General features: G+C 35.8%; 1 protein-coding gene and 1 pseudogene across 1 annotated transcript in view; one reads left to right on the top strand and one right to left on the bottom strand.

The window, feature by feature from the left end:
• Window positions 1–7,790, bottom strand: part of Deup1 (deuterosome assembly protein 1) — a 72,937-nt gene extending 65,147 nt beyond the window's left edge. Inside the window, exons 1-2 of the mRNA XM_034637107.2 lie at window positions 7,629–7,790; window positions 6,131–6,226 (exon numbers count right to left, since the gene is read on the bottom strand). Coding sequence (XP_034492998.1) covers window positions 6,131–6,226; window positions 7,629–7,766 — 234 coding nt within the window. The 5' untranslated portion in view covers window positions 7,767–7,790. The remainder of the gene's footprint in view (window positions 1–6,130; window positions 6,227–7,628) is intronic.
• Window positions 7,791–11,916: 4,126 nt separating this feature from the next.
• LOC114105051 (fatty acid-binding protein 5 pseudogene) lies at window positions 11,917–12,347 on the top strand (annotated as a pseudogene).
• The last annotated feature ends 8,923 nt before the right edge of the window (window positions 12,348–21,270 follow it).

Below are 21,270 nucleotides of genomic sequence, written 5' to 3'. Positions count from 1 at the left end.
CCATTTCTGGGTTTTTTCCTCATAAAATTCTACTGAGGTATATTCCTATTACATAGCTATACCCCATTTTGTTTACCATTCATCAATTGATGGACATTTGAGTTATTTTTACTTTTGAATATTATGAACAATACTGCTATGAACACAGGTATATAAGTTCTTGTGTGGATATATGTTTTCATTTGTCTTGGGTGTACACTTAGGAGTGAAATTGCTGGCTCCTAAAGTAAGCTAAGTTTGACTTTTTGAGGAATAACCTGTTTTCCAAAGTGGCTGCACTATTGTCCATTCTCACTCAAAATGTATAGAGTTCCAATTTCTCCATATTTCACCAAAACTTGTTATTGTCTGTATTATTAATATTATTTATTATTATTTCTAGTCATGTGAAGGGGTATCTTATTGTGTTTTTTGTTGATGTTGTTGTTCTTCTTCTTTTTAGATATACATGACAGTACAGAGTATTTTGACATATATACATGGAGTTTAACTTATCCAAATTAGGATCCCAATCTTGTGGTTGTACATGACATAGAGTTACACTGGTCATGTATTCATATACAAGGGTAGAAAAATTATGTCCAATTCATTCTACTCTCTTTCCAATCCCCATCCCTCCTCCCTTCTTTTCATTTAAGTTTGTGTAATCAAATGAACTTCTAATCTTCCTCCTTGTCCTTTCCCTTGTTGTGGGTTAGCATCCACATATCAGATATTTGACCTTTGGTTTTTTGGGGACTGGCTTATTTCACTTAGCATGATAGCCTCCAGTTCCATCCATTTACCAGCAAATGCCATAATTTCTTTCTTCTTTATGCCTGAATAAATAATATTCTACTGAGTATATATACCATATTTTCTTTATCCATTCATCTGTTGAATGGTTTTTTTTCCTCATAAAATTTTACTGAGGTATATATACCTACTTTAGTTCCATAGCTTAGCTATTGTGAATTGAGCTGCCATAAACATTGATGTGGCTGCACCACTAAAAATATGCTGATTTTAAGTCCTTTGGGTATAGAGGGAGGAGTGGGATAGCTGGGTCAAGTGGTGGTTCCATTCCAGGTTTTCTGAGGAATTTTCACACTGCTTTCCAAAGTGTTTGCACTAATTTGCAGTCCCACCAGCAATGTATAAGTGTACCTTTTTCCTCACAATATCACCAACATTTATTATTGCTTGTATTCTTGATAATTGCCATTCTGACTGGAGTAAGATGAAATCTGTGTACTTTCAGTTTGCATTTCTCTAATTGCTAGAGATGTTGAACATTTTTTCATATATTTGCTGACCATTCATGTTTCTTCTTCTGTGAAGTACCTGTCCACTTCCTTTGCCCATTTGTTGATTGGGTTTTTTGTTGTTATTGTTTGACTTGGTATTAAGTTTTTTGAGTTCTTCATATATGCTAAAGATTAATTCTCCATGTGAGATGCAGGTGGCAAAGATTTTCTCCCATTCTGTAGGTTCTCTCTTCATATTCCTGTTTTCTTTGCTGTGAAGAAGCTTTTTAGTTTGATACCATACTATTTATTGATTCTTGATTTTATTTCTTGTGCTTTAGTAGTCTTATTGAGGAAGTTAGTTACTAAGTCAACATAATGGAGAGTTGGGCCTACTTTTTCTTCTAATAAGTGTAGGGTCTCTGGTATAATGCCTGGGTCCTTGATCCACTTTGAGTTGACTTTTGTGCAGGATGAGAGATAAGTGTTCATTTCATTCTATTATATATGGATTTCCAGTTTCCCCAGCACCATTTATTGAAAGGGCTATCTTTCCCACAATGTATGTCTATGGCACCTTTGTCTAGTGTGAGATAACTGTATTTATATGGGTTTGTCTCTGTGTCTTCTATTCTTTACCTATGGTGTCATGTCTATTTTGGTGCCAATACCATGCCGTTTTTGTTACCAAAGCTCTGTAGTATAATTTAAGGTCTAGTATTGTGATGCCTCCTGCTTCACTTTTTTTAGTAAGGATTACTTTGGCTATTCTGGGTCTTTTATTTTTCCAAATGAATTTCATGACTTTTTTTCTATATCTATGAAGAACATCATTGGAATTTTAATAGGAATTGCATTATATCTGTATAGCATTTTTGGTAGCATAGCCATTTTGAAAATGTTAATTCTGCCTATCCAAGAATGTGGGAGATCTTTCCATCTTCAAAGGTCTTCTTCCATTTCTTTCTTTAGTGTTCTATAGTTTTCATTTTAGAGGCCTTTCACCTCCTTGGTTAGATTTATTTCTCATTTTTTTTTTTATGCTATTGTGAATAAAATTGTTTTCCTGATTTCTTTCTTGGCAGCTTTATTTTTGGAATGAGGGAAGGTAATGATTTTTGCATGTTAATTTTGTACATCTGCTACTTTGCCAAATTTGTTTATTTGCTCTGGAAGTCTTTTGATGGAGTTTGATTGACAGTTCCTTAATGACTAATGATGTTGAACATTTTTTAATGTGAATATTGTTCATTTGTATACATTCTTTGGAGAAATGTCTATCTTTGTCCACTTTAAAATTTTGTCATTTGTTCTTTTTATTATTGACTAGCATTATGGGGTGGATATGGTCTGAGTGTGTCCCCCAAAGGTTCATGTGCTGAATTGGTTCTTAGCCTGATGATGCTGATAGATGGTGGAACCTTTAAGAAGTGATGCTTAGTGGAAGGTGATGAGGTTGTTAGGGCTACTTTCCTTGAAGGGATTAGTGTAGTTCTTACAGGACCCTGCTTAATTCCTATTAGAGTTGTTATAAAAAGAACAAGTCTAGCTTCTGAATCTCTCTGGCTTTCTATTTTTCCAGGTGATCACTCTCAGGGGCAGACTTCCACCATTGTGATGCCATCCACCATGTTTTGACACATCCAAGGGAGCCCTTACCAGAGGCCATAAGAGGGGCAATGGGGTTGCCTGATCTTAGATTTTCAGCTTCTAAAACTGAACTATATAAACCACTTATAAAATTCCCAGTCTCAGGTATTTTGTTATAGTGATGGGTAATGAAATAATAAAACATCATGTTCTTTTATTCTGTCCCATTTACAATATAATTGTCTTAAGTGTTTCCTCTATATCCTCCATATTAATACCTTAAACATCGCTGTGATTTTTTTATAGTCAAACAATAGGAAACTCAAAAGAAGAAAAAAGTATATTGTTATTTTCCTATGTTTTTTTCTTCTAATGTTTTCCCTTCCTGATGTCTTCAGAATTATTTATTATTTTTCTTCTGCAAAGAGAAAACCCTTAAGCCATTCTTTTAGGGTAGGTCTACTAACGACAAATGCTTCAAGTTTTCCTTCATTTGACAATGTCTTGATCTCCCTTCATTTCTGAAGGATATTTTCACTGAGCATACAATTCTGTGCTCTTTCAGCATTTGAAATAAGTTGTCCCAACTTGCTTCTGGCCTCCATGGTTTCTGATGAGAGATCTATTATGTGAATTTGTTTTAAGGTGTCATTTCCCTCTTGTTGCTTCCAATTTTTTTGTTGTGGTTTGTTTCTTTCTTTCATGGTTTTCAGAACTTTGACTATGATATGTCTGGCCATTGATTCCCCTGGGTTTATCCTGTGTGAAGTTCACTCAATTTCTTGAAAATTTGGAACTTTCCAGGTACTATTTTTTTTAAATACTTTCCCACCTTTTCCTCTCCTTCTGAAATTCTGATGATGTAAACTTTCAGTCTTTTGTCATAATATTGCATGTCCCCTAAGGGTTTATTTTCTTTTAGTCTTTCTGCTGTTCACATGGGGGTAATTCCTATGTACTTATAGCCTATCTTTCCTACTGACCATTCCCTTTGTCTTCAACATTTTGAACCCCTCCACTAATTTTTTTAGTTTGATTATTTTATTTTTCAGCTATAAAATTTCTAACTAGTTTTTTAGATTTAAATTTATTTGCTACAACTTCTAATTTTTTATTCATTTCAAGCTTGTTTGTAATTGCTCATTAAAACATTTTTAATAGCTACTTTCAAATCCTTGCCAGATAATTCTAACATCTGTATGATCTTGACATTGGCATCTATTGATTATGTTTTCTTATTCAAGTTGAGATTTTCCTGTTTTTTGCTGTCATGAAGCATTTTCTATTGAAACTTGGAAATTTTGGGTATTGTGTCATGAGACTCTGAATTTTATTTAAATATTGTGTTTTAGCCATTCTAGTCTGACAATGTTCCTTCAGGGACCACCTTGTTATTGCCAGGTGGTAGTAGAAGTCCAGGTCTTGAGCTACTTCCACTGGTACCCAGAGGGAGATGCTCCTTATTCCTGCTGAGTGGGATTGAAAGTTTAGGGACCTCTAGCCTTTGGCTGAGGGAGGGTCATGAGTTCCTTCTTACTGCTTCTCATATGGCCATCTGTGCAGTGATACTCTAGTGGTGGTGGTGGACTTGTTAGCACTAAGCAGTAACTGATCACAAGGTTCCTTGTCATACTATGAGAATGACGGGGAGGGACACCATATTACCATGAAGTGGGTGTAGAGACTAGGCTCCATATGGTTTCCAGGGACACGATTGGTTTAGGAAGGCCATGACTGCTGGTGATGAAAATCCAGGCCTCCCACTCAGTCTGCTCACACCTCCCAGGCAAGGGGCTCAGGCTACTTTGTTATAGCCTGGAGAGGTGGAGGTCTGGGTTTTCCACTCAGCACTTATTGGTGGGGGTGGGGGTGGGGCTGTCTTACCCGTGGTGTTTGGCTGGAGTGGAGCAGTAAATGTATAAGAGTGTTTGATGTTGCCTCTTTCCTGGTCTTTTGGCTAAAGACAACAGGCTTCTGCTAGGCTTGTTTGCACCCACTGGTGTGTCTAATTTGCTAGCTTCTCTATCACCTAGTCTGGAGTAGATAAGGAAAAAAGAAATCCTAGGGAATTCACTGCTGTGTCATTCTTTGGGTCCCAGGGTTTTCAACCAATCTATCTTTTCTCCCCACTTCTCAGAGTCTTATGTTGTTTTTAACTGTATTCAGGAGGATGATAGGAAAAGTACTTATAGCCTATCTTTCCAGAAACAAAAGTCTCAAATAGTGATTTGATGTTTATGTTGTTATATTCATAGAAAAAACCCAGTTGGTTTACTTAAGGTTTAAATCTTAGGGTTTTAGCTAGGAAAAACTATGCATACTTTCATAACTTGGACACAATTAGTGGCTGTTACTTAAATTAGAGGCAAAATTTCCAGGTAGATTATCTAATAAATGTCATATAAGATTAAGTCTGATACGAGCATACCAGTTAAGTGATATCAAATTGTTTCATATTCCAGTATTAATGGCCAAATAAGGAGAAGCATTAAATACTTTGGGCTCTATTGACAAGATTATCATATATGAAATCTTTGTACTCTAAGAAAAGTTAGTTATAAAATGAAATTTCATAATCAAACCATATTTCCCATTGATTCATTTCCTAGTTTAAGCAAGGACATAGCTAGCATCTGCTAGATTTGAGATGTCCAGATGACTACTGCCCTATGTGATAACTGTGGTAAGGAAAGAAGACTTTTGCTTGCCAGTACAGTAGGAAAGAATTTGGTATCCCTCTCATGACATATGAAGAAGCACTATCACTTTTGAAATAGCCTTACCAGTAATAAAGACCAGTTTTATTCTTTCAATTATCGATTTCATTATAGCAAGCTTCCACATTACAAATTTCCATAGAATTTAAGGCATCCCTATTAGGTAGTAATAACCATGAAAGATAGTTTTGGTTTTTTGCTTCCCATTCACACAGCTAATAATTCTAATTTAATTAATCAACAAGCCTCTGTAGACCTAGAAAGCTATTTGTTTAGCACTGTGCTAACAGTTAAAGGACACAGAGGTATAAAAAACTGACAATTTAGTAAAAGAGACAAAATCAGTATATAAACAATGACAGGGGCAAACATATAATTAAACATGTAATTAAAATATACGAACAATCAGCTTTAATAAAATTAACACACTTTTATAGGAAAAACATATCAGAGTGATACTGGCCAAATTATATTGTTATATTGTATGCATGTATGAATATAGCAAATCCCATCATTATGTACAATTATAATATAGGCACAAAAATGAGGGAAAAAATATCAAAATGTTTAACACTAAATTGTAACAAGTTTTCTTACTTGAGCTTTTAGGGTTTGTAGTTGTCCTTCATAATTCTGAGTCATTGCTAAATTACATTTTTCCAGACTGTCCAACTTCTGTCGAAGTAATCCCACCTGCAGTAAGAATAAATTTTAATTTTGCTTTCTCTAAATTTTGCCTGACAAAATCAGAAAATGTGCAAAAGAGAAGCATAATTTAAATAAAACTGCTGTACCAGACCAAGAATAAATATTTGTATTGCAGTTCTTAAAATAGCTATTAATAATTCACAAAACCCAAACATTGCCACCACTATTCCACCAGATATACATTATGACAGTGCAATATGGATATTTAACAAAAGATCCTTATCACCATCACATTTTAAACTAAGATTTAGAACTTACTTACTTTGCATTATCTTTTTGGGAAATTGTATCATCAATACTTAGGCAAAACCTCTACTAGCATAATTCATTTTTTTCCTGCCTGCAAAGTGAGCTCTGCTTTAGTGGTGCTATAAACAGCTGTTACATTTTTATAAGAATGAACATAATAAAAAGAAAAATGGCTACGGACAGTTGTTAAGGATTTGGCTTATTAAATTTGTCTGTTTAAAATGTAGGTAAGGCAACTGTTTACATATCTGTGTTCTTACAGGTATAGAAGTAAGAGAATAATCCCTGGCATATGCCAGGACTGATAACTTCCTCTTAGGAGAAAGGAAACTAGATCCCCAAAACTAAGGTAACCATGCCAAATGATAATATAGTTAACTATGCAAATAACAAAATCTATTGAAAGGCCAATAAAGGTAGAAAAGTAGCCAATGAATAAATTAACTGATGAAGTTTTAATATATGATTAGTAAACATTTCTCTTATGCTTCATTCACCAACCTCACCCCCTTGCCAAATACAGACACACATAAGTCAGTGCTAGGTAAGGCATATCGTTTTCCTGAACTTCCCAGGCCTGAGAACGCTCTCACATTCTCTGACCACCAGTTTGGCAATGAGCAGCCCAGCAGGGTCTGAGGGAGCTCCTTGAGGGTGGGTGCTCAGCTGCACACACATCTTAACCATACTCTATTCTTCTTTGTCCTACCACAATCAATTCTTACACCTAATTTTCAGGAAGTATTTTTTCTCCCAGATTAGAGGAGGCAAATGCTCTTGAACTCTGCCTTGAAGAAAGACACAGTTTTGATAGCCACTTCTTTGTTTCTATAGTAGCAAGCATTTACATCTTTGTTTGGAAACAATATTTATTTCACATATACAGTAATTTTTTTTTACTTTTATAGATGGCATTGACACTATATGACCATCTTCATCAGTAAGTATCTCTGGATTTATTCTCTATGCTTATTTCTTGGAGTACATTAAGCATAGTATTTGTTGGCAGAATGTCAAGTAATAAATGCTGTTGCAGATGCCTGAGTAAAAGTATCTATAATGAAAAATGTTATAATAGAATAAATATTATTTGTAAGAGTCTGATGAATTATGATTTATTAATACACGCATTAAGTACCTCTTGACCTTTCTGATCCAAACAAGTTTGTGCATTTGCCAACTCTTGATCCCGAAGATCTAATCGTGTCTCCAAAGCCCTCATCTTTCTTTCCCAATCCAATTTCTTGTTGCTTACCATGATGTCAATTTGTTCCATTAATTCCTGAAGCTCAGCCTCACAAGGAGAAGCTCTGGCAATTGTAGAAAAGTAAAATACATTTTAAAAGACTGAATTGTGGGGGCAAGAAAAATTATTAATTACTTGGCCTAGCTTGATCATTTCCTCAAATTATTCAATTATTTAAATAGGAAGAAGTCTAAAAGCTAGAGGTTAATTTTTTAAATTAAAACTAAAAGCTAATTTCAGAGCTAGTAGTATATATACACTTAATTTTTTAAAATAACATTTCTAGAGTGGACTAATTATGAAAACTGGTAAGATTTAGCTGAAGGATTGTTACAAGTAAGTATATATGTACCTCTGTCTCATGTGTGTATGTGTGTGTGTGTGTGTGTGTGTGTGTGTGTATCTGTCCACACACCTTGGGAAGATTTTAGAGGCAAATTGGGACATCAAAAGAGCAAACCTGAACTAGAGAGGACCAGATTCATGAGTACTAACTATGCTGTCATTCTGCTCCTCAAAAAGGGGGAACCTGGGCATGATGTCTGTTTGGAAGAAATTTGATCAGACAGGTGTGGACAGTGTAGCACAAGTCTTTAGACAATGGGAATACTATAAGTGATATAGATGGCATTATATTTGGTCTAGAAAGGTCTATTGAGGCTGAAACTTGGTAACAGTGAATATTATAGACACTGAAATCTGGGAAGATGACAGATTGCTAGGTCTTCTCAGTACTGGGTTCTTTTTCTAGAAAGTTGAATCTTCCCAGAGAGTCCAGTCTCTTAGACTGGATAAGCAGGTGGATATTAAGACCTCAGACTTCAGTCAAGGGTCACAAAAATATCCTTATTAGGAAAGTGAATTATTTCATCATTCATTTCAATGGTGTTGATCAAGCTTCTAATACATTATTGCGGTAGAGAGGAGGGCAGGAGGAGAGGCAAGTGTGAAATAACATTTCCCCATTTAGTTTAACTAAATCAGAATTTTAGGGCTAATTAAGGATTATTTAACATTTTGGAAAAAAATAAAAATAAAAATGAGACCCACAGAGGCCAAGGTCACACACAGCTAATTGTTCAAAGAGCTGGATCCTAGGCAGCTATTTCTTACCTTTCATGCCTTCCTGTATATCACACAGCAGAAGACATGGTGTTATGGACAAGAACATGTTTAAAAAATACAGCAGAAATTCATTCCATTGCAATAGGGTAGGGTTAGAAACAGGTGTCAGAACCTAATGGATTCAGAATCTGAAATCATTTCCTAAAATACCCAGAATCATCCTGGTTTATTCAACAATGTATTTACTGATTTTGATATCAGAGAGGTTTTAAGTACAAAGTGCCATTTTGAAGCCTCATAGTAGTCCTGGAATAAGGCCCCAAAGCTTTTTCAACTTTTACTTAACACCTAAACCAAATCTGAGGAAATACAGCACACTAATTCCTCTATAAATAATTTGATTGATTTTAATTTAAATTATGATGTAGAGCAAAAGTACAGAACTGGCCTGGTGTTCTCACAACTTTTTGTTGTTGTTGTTATCAGGTATCATCATTTCCTACACATACATTTTGTATATTTCTTTTACTAGTTTAAGCTCTGGAAAAAGGGGACTTTATCAGTTTGGTTCCTCTCTATCTCACCAGAGCCTAGTGCAATACCCTAGCACATATTAGATACTCAATAAAACTTTGAAAAAAGAATAAATGAGCTGTTTTTTCATTATTGTCTCCTTGGAATATAGAAATGCCCCATGCTAATACATAAAAATGCAGGCCTAGAGTGTGGACATAATGTAATCTACCCAATTAATTTTATTAAATAATTTATTTATTAAATAATTAATTATTAAATAAGTGAATGAGTGGCTTACTTCCTGGTTATGACAATGGTATAAAAAAGTTAGAATATTAGACTCTCAGGTGGAAGGACTCTTACAAACCATCTAGTCCAACTGCTTTTACAGTGTGTACATTCCTTCTACAAATACTTCTTGAGAAAATCATCTGGCATACAACATGAATCAGATTCATCAGATCTAGGGCAGAGTCCAAAATTCTGCATTACTAACAAAAGTATCAAGTGATTCAATGCCTGCTGAAGTTTGTGATTTATTTTGCAACATCACTGCAAAGAACTCACCCAGCCTATATCTGGATTCTTCCCTTAACTAATAGTTCCTGTCTGAGATTGCTTCTAGATGACAATAAGTTAGAATTTTTTTTTATATTGAACAACTTTTCCATGCACAGGTCCTAATTTGATCCATTGAGACCATTCAAAACTTTTCAACACAGAATGTTGAAGGTTAACATACTTGAATACAGTCATCAATGTACTGAATGCAGTTTTCAGTGTTCCCTGTTTTTTCTTCTCAATGTTAAGTATTAGAGACTGAATATACAAATGAATGATGGCCAGACCACATGATAGACTATGACTTGCAACTTCTGCAACAACTAGTTTGCAGCAATCATGCCAGAAAGGTCAGAGCTTGGTCACTGACTGCCAGCTTCCCCAATTTTTGCTCCCACTTCCAACTCACAACCAACTGGAGAAGGCCACATAGAATCTCCAAACTAGTCACATAGAAAGCCCTGCTTGTAGTTATTCTGTTCTTAGCTTCTCCATGCCACTAGTCTCCAGTCACAGCAGACCTGAAGCCTCCTGGGCCACTTTTTTTTTTTTTTTCCCACTATAAAGCTTTCTCATTTCCCTTCCTGCCTTTGAGTCTGCCAAGTAGTGATCATGGGTGATTACCTTGGTGATATAGCAAACTCGAAATAAATAGCTTTTGCTTGTTCTCATCTGGGTTATCTTGCTTATCCAAAAAATACCTTTGTTTCTTTTGATTGATACTAGACATTTTTCTCCACTTCTCTATATTCTTTACCCAGTTGCCCGGAAAATATTATATATTTAGAATAAATTTTTTAAATTAATGAAAAAATTAATAACTGTTGTAATATTTTCAGCCTTTTCAAAATCCTAGTGATTTGCCTTTGAACAAGTTGTTTTTTTATTTCCTACTTGAAATGTACCACTCAAGACTTTAACATAACACCATAGGTATGTCTCTTCAGCTCAGACAGGGACTCACATCTGTTGTTTTAGGTATCATATACTTTCATTCAACTTGATAGAGGTCACAATAGTTTAGAATTTTGGAGGGGAAAGGAAAAAGTGATATCTACTATTACAGGGTGGGTTTATTCTTTTTTAAATATTTTTTTAAGTTGTAAACAGACACAATACCATTATTTATTTAGTTTTATGTGGTGCTGAGGATTGAACCTAGTGCCTCACATGTGCTAGGCAAGCACTCTAGCACTGAGTCAAAACCCCAGCCCACCAGGTGCCATCTTATCTAAATTTATTTATTCTTATCTAAATTTATCTTTCTTTTTCCATGCAAGCTCTGAGTAAGCCACTTATTCACTATCTTCTGCTTGTTTAGTTTCTTAAGGGGGATCCAAGGGCAGGGCTTTACAGTCATCACTATTGAATTTCAGTTTCACAGTTTCAGGTTTTCAGCCTGGGTCACTGGTTCATTAACCACTGTATGAGATACTGGGAAAATTGACAGGAAGCCAACCGCTATCTGTGCATAGAAAGGGACATTCAAGGAAGGCAGAAGAAAAGACTGATGAATACGTGCAGGTATCTTAGAAAGGAGGAGTCCTGAACACAGACCTAGAACAGAGATTGGGCTATCTCAGGTGTCCTAAATGAGGTGATATCTGAGCTTATATTTGGGATCCTGCTTCCATCAGAGAATGTCTTTACTAAACCATCCAGTTTTGGGTCAGCTGCAGATTAGCTATTTTATATAGAGACATTCACAACATTTATATATTAAAGAAATAGGGATATATAAAATATATACTTTCATGTACTACATGTGTATATAAAAGCTATTAATAAAGTGCCATCAAGAATAAAATTGAGGACAGAGCCTTGTGACATTCTACTATCAAGCCCTTCATGGTGACAGTGATCCATTGATTACTCCCCTTTATTATTATCAGATACTAATCAATTTAATTAACTTTGCAACTTTTTCTTTCTTTCCTACAAAAATGAAAAGCCCTGTAAAATATGATGGTAAAACTCAAATACAACAGCAAACTGCCCACATTCCTATTCTACTGACACAGCAGCCCCAGCACCCACCATGGCCACCATTCAGCATCTGGAAGGAAGATGGCACCTGGTGGACTATAAAGGCTTTGATGGTTACACGAATGAATTAAGAGAGGGACTTACTATGAGGAAAATGGGTGCAATGGCTAAGTCAGAGTGTATCATCACTCTTGAAAAACAGAAATTCACATAGAAATGGAAAGCACCTTGAAAACAACATAGTTTTTTTTGTACCCTGGGAGAGAAGAAACTGTAGCTGATGGCATAAAAACTCAGATGTTTTGTAGCTTTGTAGACAGCACATTGGTTCAGCATCAGGAATGGGATGGGAAGGAAAGCACATTTATAAGAAAATTGAAAGATGGGAAATTAGTGGTGAAATGTGTCATGAAAAATGTCACCTGTACTTGGTTCTATGAAAAATCAGACAAAATTTCTATCATCACTGTGGACAGGAATTAACTGCAAGAATAAAGAAGCTTAGTTCAATGAGCAAATCTCCCTACTGCTGCTGCTTTTTTTTTCTCATTGCTGTGTTCAATTATCTCTTTATCATAACATTTTACATGCAACTTTCAAAGTGTTGGTGTAACTAGTATAATCCCTTCAGTTAGTAAATATTGAATGTATTTGTGGTTAAAAAAAAACCAAAAAAAAATCCAAATACAACTCTTGTTTCCTTGAGGTACCAACATATTAATCCTATAAACTGGGACCCGTCTAGTGTGTGGAACTTAACTTGCTTAACATCCCTTAAGAACATGTGTTTGCTAAAGGATCAACCCCACCCCAGTTTATGATGCAACTCCTAAGCAGCTTATGAAATTCCTCTTGCGGGCTATAAAGCTGCTCTGTGAATGCTTGACTTGCTGCTGCTCTCCTCTGAGAAACAGCCTTGTCGGTTTGCCTCATGCTACTGACAATAAATCTCTTGTGAGAGACTCTGGTGCGTGGTGTGGTCTTTGGTCTTTGTGTGGACTCTGCGAGTGTCCTTTCACACTGCCCTTTCTCCATTGTGTACTCCTTTGTTAAAAATCAGTTGGCTGAAAGTAATGCTTTGCTGTATTGTTTACTGTTGTCTTAGCATCATCCCTGCTCTATGTATACCTTGTTCAGTCACCTACTATCTGCTATGTGGGCCTCTGGACTGCTCTGATGCTGAATGCCCTTAACTGTTCTGTCCACATCCCACCTGATAACAACAAGGACTTGGGGTTACTTCCCCCAACTTTACCCTCTTTAAGCAGGAAGCAGCTTGGAGATGTTATCACCCATTTTTCCACAGAAACCGGATGTAGAAATTGACAGTGGGAAAATGTAACAGTGGTTCATTTTATGCTTTTAACATAGCCCTTGCTGCTCTGCCACTGCAATTTATTTTTTAAATGCACATGTTTCTTTCTCTTCTCTCCTTGCTCTTTCCTAATCTCTCCTCCTCCCTAATCTTGGGGGGAAGCAGGATTACCTTTCTTCCTTATTTTAGGCAGATTCATCTGTCCATGAGTACACACCCCTACCATAAGAATGAAGTAATCCAGACTTTGGAATGGTACTAGAAGATCTCAGAAATGATTATCTCCCAAATTAACAAGTGAATTGCAACTCCAACAGAGAACATGTAGAATGTAATCTTTGAATTACCTCTTTAAAAGCCCCCTGTTCCTGCTGATGGACAGATTCACAGCCTCTGGGACAGGAGTCCCCTCTGTTTCTCCTTTGCTAGCAAAGCAAAACAACTTTCTTCCTTTTCCTCAAAAAAAAAAAAAAAAATCTGTTGGCTGTAAATGTGTGGGGTTATCTCTGGGCTCTCTGTTCTCTTCCACTGGTCTGTGTGTTTTTATGCCAGTAATGCTGTTTTGATTACTCTTGTTTTGTAGTGTATTTTGAAGTCAGTTGTTATATTGCTTCTTGATTTGTTTTTTATTGTTGTTTTTGTTTTTGCTCAGCATTGTATTAGCTATTCAGGGTCTCACTGCAGTAAGAATGGCTATTTTCAAAGAGAAAATAAGAAGTGCTGGTGTAACAGGGGTTCACTTGATGTTTTGACTATATCCCTTGTGGCTTTGACACTTAATTTTTTTTTCTTTTTCCCAATCTCCTTTTCCCTAAAATTCTCCTCCCTGATCTTCTTTTTCTCTCTAATCTCATTTTCTCTGAATCACTTCTATAAAAGCCCCCTATATTCCTCCAGATGGGAAGAATCACAGCTTTGGGACAGGACTCCCCTATGTTTCTCCCTTGCTAGCAAAGCAATAAACCTTCTTTTTCCTTTTTCTCAAAACTGTGTCTTCATTAATGGATTGGCATTGGGGACAAGGACTGAGCTTTCAGCAACACTGGCAAGGATATGAAGAAAGACAAACCCTTTTCAATGTTGCTGAAAATTTAGTAGAGTCATTATGGAGATCAGTATAGAGTTTTGTTTTGTTTTGTTTTTTAACCTGAAAACAGAATACCATATAATCCAGCAGTCCCATATACACAATGGAAATGAACTTGTTGAAAAGACACCTGAAATCCCATGTTTAATACTATTCACAATAGCCGGGTATATAATCAACTAAATGTCTACCAGGAGATGAATGGATAAAGGAAATGTGGTTTATATACATAATAGAATTCTACTGAGCCACAAAAAGCATGAAATCCTGTTATTAGCTACAACATGGGTGGACCTGGAGGACAGTGCAAAGCTAAATAAGTACAGAAATATAAGCAGTATGAATAGAGAGCCTATAGAATGGGAGCAAATTTTTAACATACGTACATCAGATAGAGCACTAATCTCTAGGATTATATACAGAACTCAAAAATCTTAACACCAAAATAACAAATAGCCCAATCAATAAATGGGCCAAGGAACTGAACAGACACTTCTCAGAAAAGGATATACAATCAATCAACAAATATTGGAAAAAATGTTCAACATCTCTAGCAATTAGAAAAATGCAAATCAAAACTACTCTAAGATTTCATCTCACTCTAGTCAGAATGTCAGCTACTAAGAATACAAACAACAATAGGTGTTGGTGAGAATGTGGGGGAAAAGACACACTCATACATTGCTGGTGGGACTACAAATTGGTGCAGCCAATCTGGAAAACAGTATGGAGATTCCTTGGAAAGCTTTGAATGGAACTACCATTTCACCAGCTATCCTAATCCTCAGTTTATACCCAAGGGCTTAAAAACAGCATACTACAGGGACACTGCCACATCAATGTTTATAGCAGCACAATTCAAAATAGCTAAATTGTGGAGCCAACTTAGATGCCCCTCAGTAGATGTATGGATAAAGAAAATGTGGAACATATACAAAATGGAATATTACTCAGCATAAAAGAGAATAAAATCATGACATTTGCAGGTAAAGGCTAAGTGAAGTAAACCAATCCCAAAAAACCAAATGTCAAATGTTTTTTCTGATATAAGGATGTGATTCATAATGGGGATGGGAGGGGAAGCATGGGAGGAATAGACAAACTTTAGATAGGGCAAAGGGGAGGGAGGGGAAGGGAGGGGGCATGGGGTTAGGAAAGACAGTGGAATGAGATAGACATCATTACCCTAGGTACGTGTATGAAGACACGAGTGGTGTCCCTCTACTTTGTGTACAACCAGAGACATGATAAATTTTGCTCTATATGTGTAATATGAATTGAATTGCATTCTGCTGTCATATGTAACAAATTAGATTAAATAAAGTAAACAAAAATTAAAAATAAGCACTATATGATCTCATTCATGTGGAATTTAAAAAAGGTTAATCTTAGAGCAGTTGACAGCAGAATGACGGTTACCAGATACTGGAGGAGCAGTGAGATGTGCAGAAGAGAAGAGATTGATCATCCAGCACAATGCTATTGTTGTTTGATAGGAAGAATAAGATTTTAATTTGTTCTTTTTAGATAGACATAACAGTAGAGTATATTTTGACATATTATACATACATGGACCATATCTTATTCTAATTAGGATCCCATTCTTGTGGTTTTATATGATATGAAGATTCGCTGTAGTATATTCATATATGAACATAGAAAAGTTCTATCTGATTCATTCCATTGTCTTTCCTATTCCTACCCCTCTCCCTTCCCTTCATTTCCTTTTGTCTAATTCACTGAACTTCATTTCTCCCCCACCCTTTAATGTGTGTTAGCATCCATATATTAAAGAGAATATTCAATCTTTTGTTTCTTGAACTTGGCTTATTTCACTTAGCATGATAGTCTCCAGATCTATTCATTTACCAGCAAAAGTCAATATTATGGCTAATATTCCATTGTGTATTTATACCAAATTTTCTTTATCCATTCATCTATTGAAGGGCACCTATGTTATTTCCATAGGTTAGCTATTTATTGTGAGTTGAGTTGCTATAAACACTGATGTGGCTGTGTCACTGTAGTATGCTGATTTTAAGTCCTTTGGGTATATGTTGAGGAGTGGGATAACTGGATCAAATGGTGGTTCTGTTCCATGTTTCTGAGGAATCTCCATACTGCTTTCCATAGTAGTTGTACCAATTTTCAGTCCCACCAGCAATGTATGAATGTATCCTTTTTCCCATATCAGGAGAAATAAGTTTTGGTATTCCAGGGCACAGCAGGGTCAATATGATCAACAAAAAACACTATATGTCTTAAAATAGAGGAAAGGAATTTAAATGTACTACTCATAAAGAAATGATAAAAGTTTAAGGTGATAGATACATTAATTACCTTGAGTTGATCATTATATGATGCACACATAAATCAAAACATCATATTATATCTCATAAATATATAAAAACATTATGTGCAAACAAATAAAATACCTTAAAAAAAAAGAGCCAGGGTAAGATGCATGGTTATTCATGGAGGTAACCCACAGCAGTTTTGTGGCTGGTGGGCTCTTTAGAGAGGTTTTTATAAGTACATTTAAGCACCCATTTTTTTTAATATATAAGCTTTAAAATATAAGTTTACATACTGACTCTTAGAAAAGGCAGAACCTCTTCAGATGGACTGCTACAATGACTGTATGGCTTGTTATCCACACCAAGATGGTTTTGAAAGTGAAAGGGGTATTAGTAATAATTATGCTAGGATACCAGGTGGAAACAGTGATTATTCTGGTCAAATTGAAATGTAAGGTCATCCTTATATTCATAGATCTGGAAAATGGAGGTGAAAAGACAGGTTTATAAAACAGAAAAGAGAAAAGGAAATAGAGAGTGAGTTCAGTTTGGGAATTTAAAAGACAAATAGAGAAGTAATCATGGAGGGAAAGGAGGAGGCAGGGAGAAACAGAGAAAAGAGAGTAGACTATTTCATGAAACATGGGATGGTCTAAGAAATGGGTTTCCAAATGGGTTGATAAGCAATCGAATTAGGTCTTAACTTTTTCAAAATCTTTTTAGTGAAACTCATTCTAAAATACATTACATACTTATTTGCCTAAGCTAATAGGCTATACTAAATATAATTTAACTTTTCCATGGTGACTCACAGACCCTGTTCTGTACATCAAAGACTGTACCCCACAAGAAACATTAACAAGACCAAGTAGGAGAGACTCCAGGAGAAGTCTCAGAACACACATTCATAGACATTGCTGTGATATCAATCTGTTCTTTAGTCAGTTGTCTCTCCTAAAGTAGTAAAGTGAAAGGTTTGTTATTTTAGGACTTTTAGGTCGTAGTTTCATAGTTACCCTTCTTCAAAATTAATTACTGAGTAATAGATTTAAAAAATTTTTCTCAATCCTTTTCTTGTCATCCAAAAAATGTTATTTACTGTCATCATTAGTGTTTGCTGAGTTAGCAGCACTAAAATGCCTATTTTTAAAAATATATTTTTTTAGTTGTGGATGGACACAAAACCTTTATTTATTTTTATGTGGTGCTGAGGATCAAACCCAGTGCCTCACACATGCCAGATGAGTGTGCTACCACTGAACCACAAACCCAGCCCCTAAAATGCCTGTTTTTACTGCATAATTGAGACGGCGGCTCATATTCAGTCCATTCTTTTCTCTTGTTTGCAAGAAGCTTAATGCTGTGATGTGGAGGAGGCATAAATCTCACTATTAAAAAAAATGGGTGCTTAAATGTACTTATAAAAACCTCTCTAAAGCCTTTATCATGACAATAAAAGGGAGGCATTAATAGAAATAAAATGCAATGCTATATCCTCCAAGTTCCTATCAATGTTTTATCAGAATTCTAGGAATGTACAAATTTAAAAATCTCTTTTTTTGTGTTCTAAAGAGAACATAAATACCTACATTAAAATACCTACATTACAAATGATTTTTTAAAAATAACTTTTCACATTTCAAATAACTTCTAGTGACCAATGAAAGGAGGTGAGAAGACAGTGACAGTGAAATATTAGTATCACCATCTTTATTTTCAAGTGGTTCTTGATGATTATTTGGAAGTATAAATAGCTTCAATTTGTCTTCATAAACTTATGCACATAAATCATTACTTCACAGTAATATACACAAATATATAATACAATTAATAATAATGTTTATCTATACATGCATCACTTGGCTCTGAAAGCCAATCTCTAGGACAATTGAATTTCCTCTTGAAATAAAGCCTATTTGATAAGAAACCAGCATTAGTACACATGAGGCTAGTTATTTTATTCTTTGCTCTTTAAAATTGGAGCCAGCTATTTCACTAGATCCCAACAGGGAAGAACTAGCTAAGAAATGATAAGAACGGTTTTTCCAATACCAGACAATTTTTAAAAAATTCTTTTCTTTCTTTTTTTTTTGGTATTGGAGATTGAACCCAGGTCTCTTAACCACAGAGCTACATCTCCTACCCTTTTTAAATTTTGAATCAGATCTAACCAAGCCTTGCTAAACTGCTGAAGCTGGCCTTGAACTTGTGATCTTCCTGCTTCAGCCTGTGGAGGCACATGCACCACTGTACCTGGCTGAACATTGGGAATTGCTAATGAACCTCTTATGACAGCTTGTTGTGATAATTTCTTAATGTGCACCTGCAGCCAAAGCTCCTGAGCTCCAGATTTCTATATCTTCCTACCTATTCGACATTGACATTTCCATAGAGTGTCTAGTTGCCTCCCAAATATCATGAATTCAAAACAGAGCTCTTGACTCCCTGCACCAGAAACTTGTTCCCAGCCCAGGGCTTCCTAACTGGCATAACTGCTACCAGTCGCGTAAGATAAAAATTCTTCATGATTTGTTTCTCCCTCAAACCACTCAAACAACAGTATATCTTGCTGGTGCTACTTCCACTATATGTCCTAAGTTCTAACCACTTTTTACCATATCTAGTGATAAAGGTTGATCTGGATTATCCTTATCACTCGTCTGCTAGTTTTCTACTGCTATAGTTTGGAGATGACTTCACTGTTTCCCCCAAAGATTCACGTGTTGAAAGTTTGGTGCCTACTGTAGTGATGTTGAGAAGTGATGTAATCTTTAACAGGTGTAGTCTAGTGAGAGACAAATTATGTCATTGGAAATATCACCCTTCAAAGAGATGAATGTAGTTCTCACAGGATCCTGGTTAGTTCCTATGAGGGTGAATTATAAAAAAGAGAAAGCCTGGCCACTGAATCTTTCTGACTTCTTTCCATGTGATCTCTTCAGAACCTGCTCCCACCGTCCTGATGCCATCTGCCGTAAGACCCTCCTATAAGGCTTCCTGATCTTTGGACTTTCAGCCTCCAAAACTGTGAGGTAAATGTGTGCCTTTTCTTTATAAAGTGCACAACATTAAGTGTTTTGTTATAGTAACAGAAGATGAAATAGTGACTACCTTAGATATCCATCTTTCCTTACTTTCATATTTACAGTGCTCTGATATTATTCAGAGTAGAAATGTATACAATTAAGAAATAGATACATTTCTCAGTGTTCCTTCAGAGAGACATGGCCATGTAACAAAATCTGGCCTGTGAAAGGTAAGAAACATTACTAAAAAGTTATTTAAAAGAGGATTGTTGCAGATGTTGTGGATGCTCTATATATCCTCATGTTTACCACTTCAGGACACTGGCCTGATTTCCAGTGGATAAATTCCTTCGGCTGGGTGCCTTCCATAGCTACTAGTATTTTGTCACCTGTGTGATTACAAGAGTTTTTGCTTTGCTTGTCTGTGTTTCCTACCCTTGCCTTCCAATGTGCTATTCTTCCCAAGGAATTAGAAGGAACATTTGAAAACAGAAAATATCATGTAAAATGTTTAAAACTAGATGATGATTTTTAATGGAAAATGTCATATCTTTTCTCTAAGTCCTCCAGTGACTTTTACACAGTGAAATCCAAAGTTTTTACCCAGGTCTACAGTGTCCTATAGGATCTGGCCCTATTTGCCTTTCTGATTTCACCTCTTACCAGATTTCTCCTTGCTTGCTTCTTTCTAATCTTACTGGCCTCCTTTCTGTTCCTTGAAAACACCAAGCATGTACCAGCTTCAGAAGCTTGGCTTTTGCTTATTCCTTTATGTGGAATACTGATCCCCAGCATATCCATGTGTCTAGTTTTCTCACTTTCTTCAGGTCTTTCCAAATGCCTCCTTCAGATTTATTCTGTAACTTTTTATTCTAATAATTTGCTTACTTTTTCTTCCAAACAGCTATTATCCTGGCCTCCAATATAAAGAAAATTGTATATCCATAAAACGTGCTATAGTAAGAATCCTCCCACTAGATTGTAAGCCCCATGAGGTCCCGGATATCATTGTGTAGCCACAGTATCAGTCTTGAACTACCAACCATAAGAAAAATATGAATACTAATTTATTTGGGTATTATAAGACTCTGAACACTTACTTAAAATTTGTGTTCCAATAGGCCTGTTTTGACGTTTTGCATCAGGAGAATGGGGTACAGCCTTATCACTATAAGTTGGTGGTGAAAGTTCAGTTTCTTGATTCAGTCTATTGTCACTTGGAGGAAAAGAGTCCTCAGTACTGCTACGTGGAGTTGGCACTGAGGCTTCCCAACAGCTCTTTACTGATACTATCTTGGTTGGGAAGGGCAGGAGTGCCTCTTTATTCCCCATCACATGGCCTCTACTGACATTGAGTTAGTGGCCTTATTACCACTTTTGCTCAAAGTGTCTTGCTTTTCTTTGCCATTGTAAGTGTGTATGTATCTCAATTGGAATTGTCTGATTTGAGGAAAGATTTCATTATTCCTGAGTTCATGGGTTATAGCACCAGTCTCATATCCCACCTCAGTTTCTATTAAGATACTCACTGCATGGGCAATCCTACCAGCTATTTTCTAGATGTTAAATGTTCTGCTGATCCACCAATTACTTCCTATTCTTGAATCATTTTAAGTAGCATATAATTAGAAAATTATAAGATTAGAATAAAAGTATTTTTATTTCTCCTTAGAGAAAATTT

This window comes from Marmota flaviventris, chromosome 9 (assembly GCF_047511675.1).
Source record: "Marmota flaviventris isolate mMarFla1 chromosome 9, mMarFla1.hap1, whole genome shotgun sequence".
NCBI lineage: Eukaryota > Metazoa > Chordata > Mammalia > Rodentia > Sciuridae > Marmota > Marmota flaviventris.
Note: the sequence above shows the minus strand (reverse complement) of the source record. Positions and strands in the feature narration are given on the sequence as shown.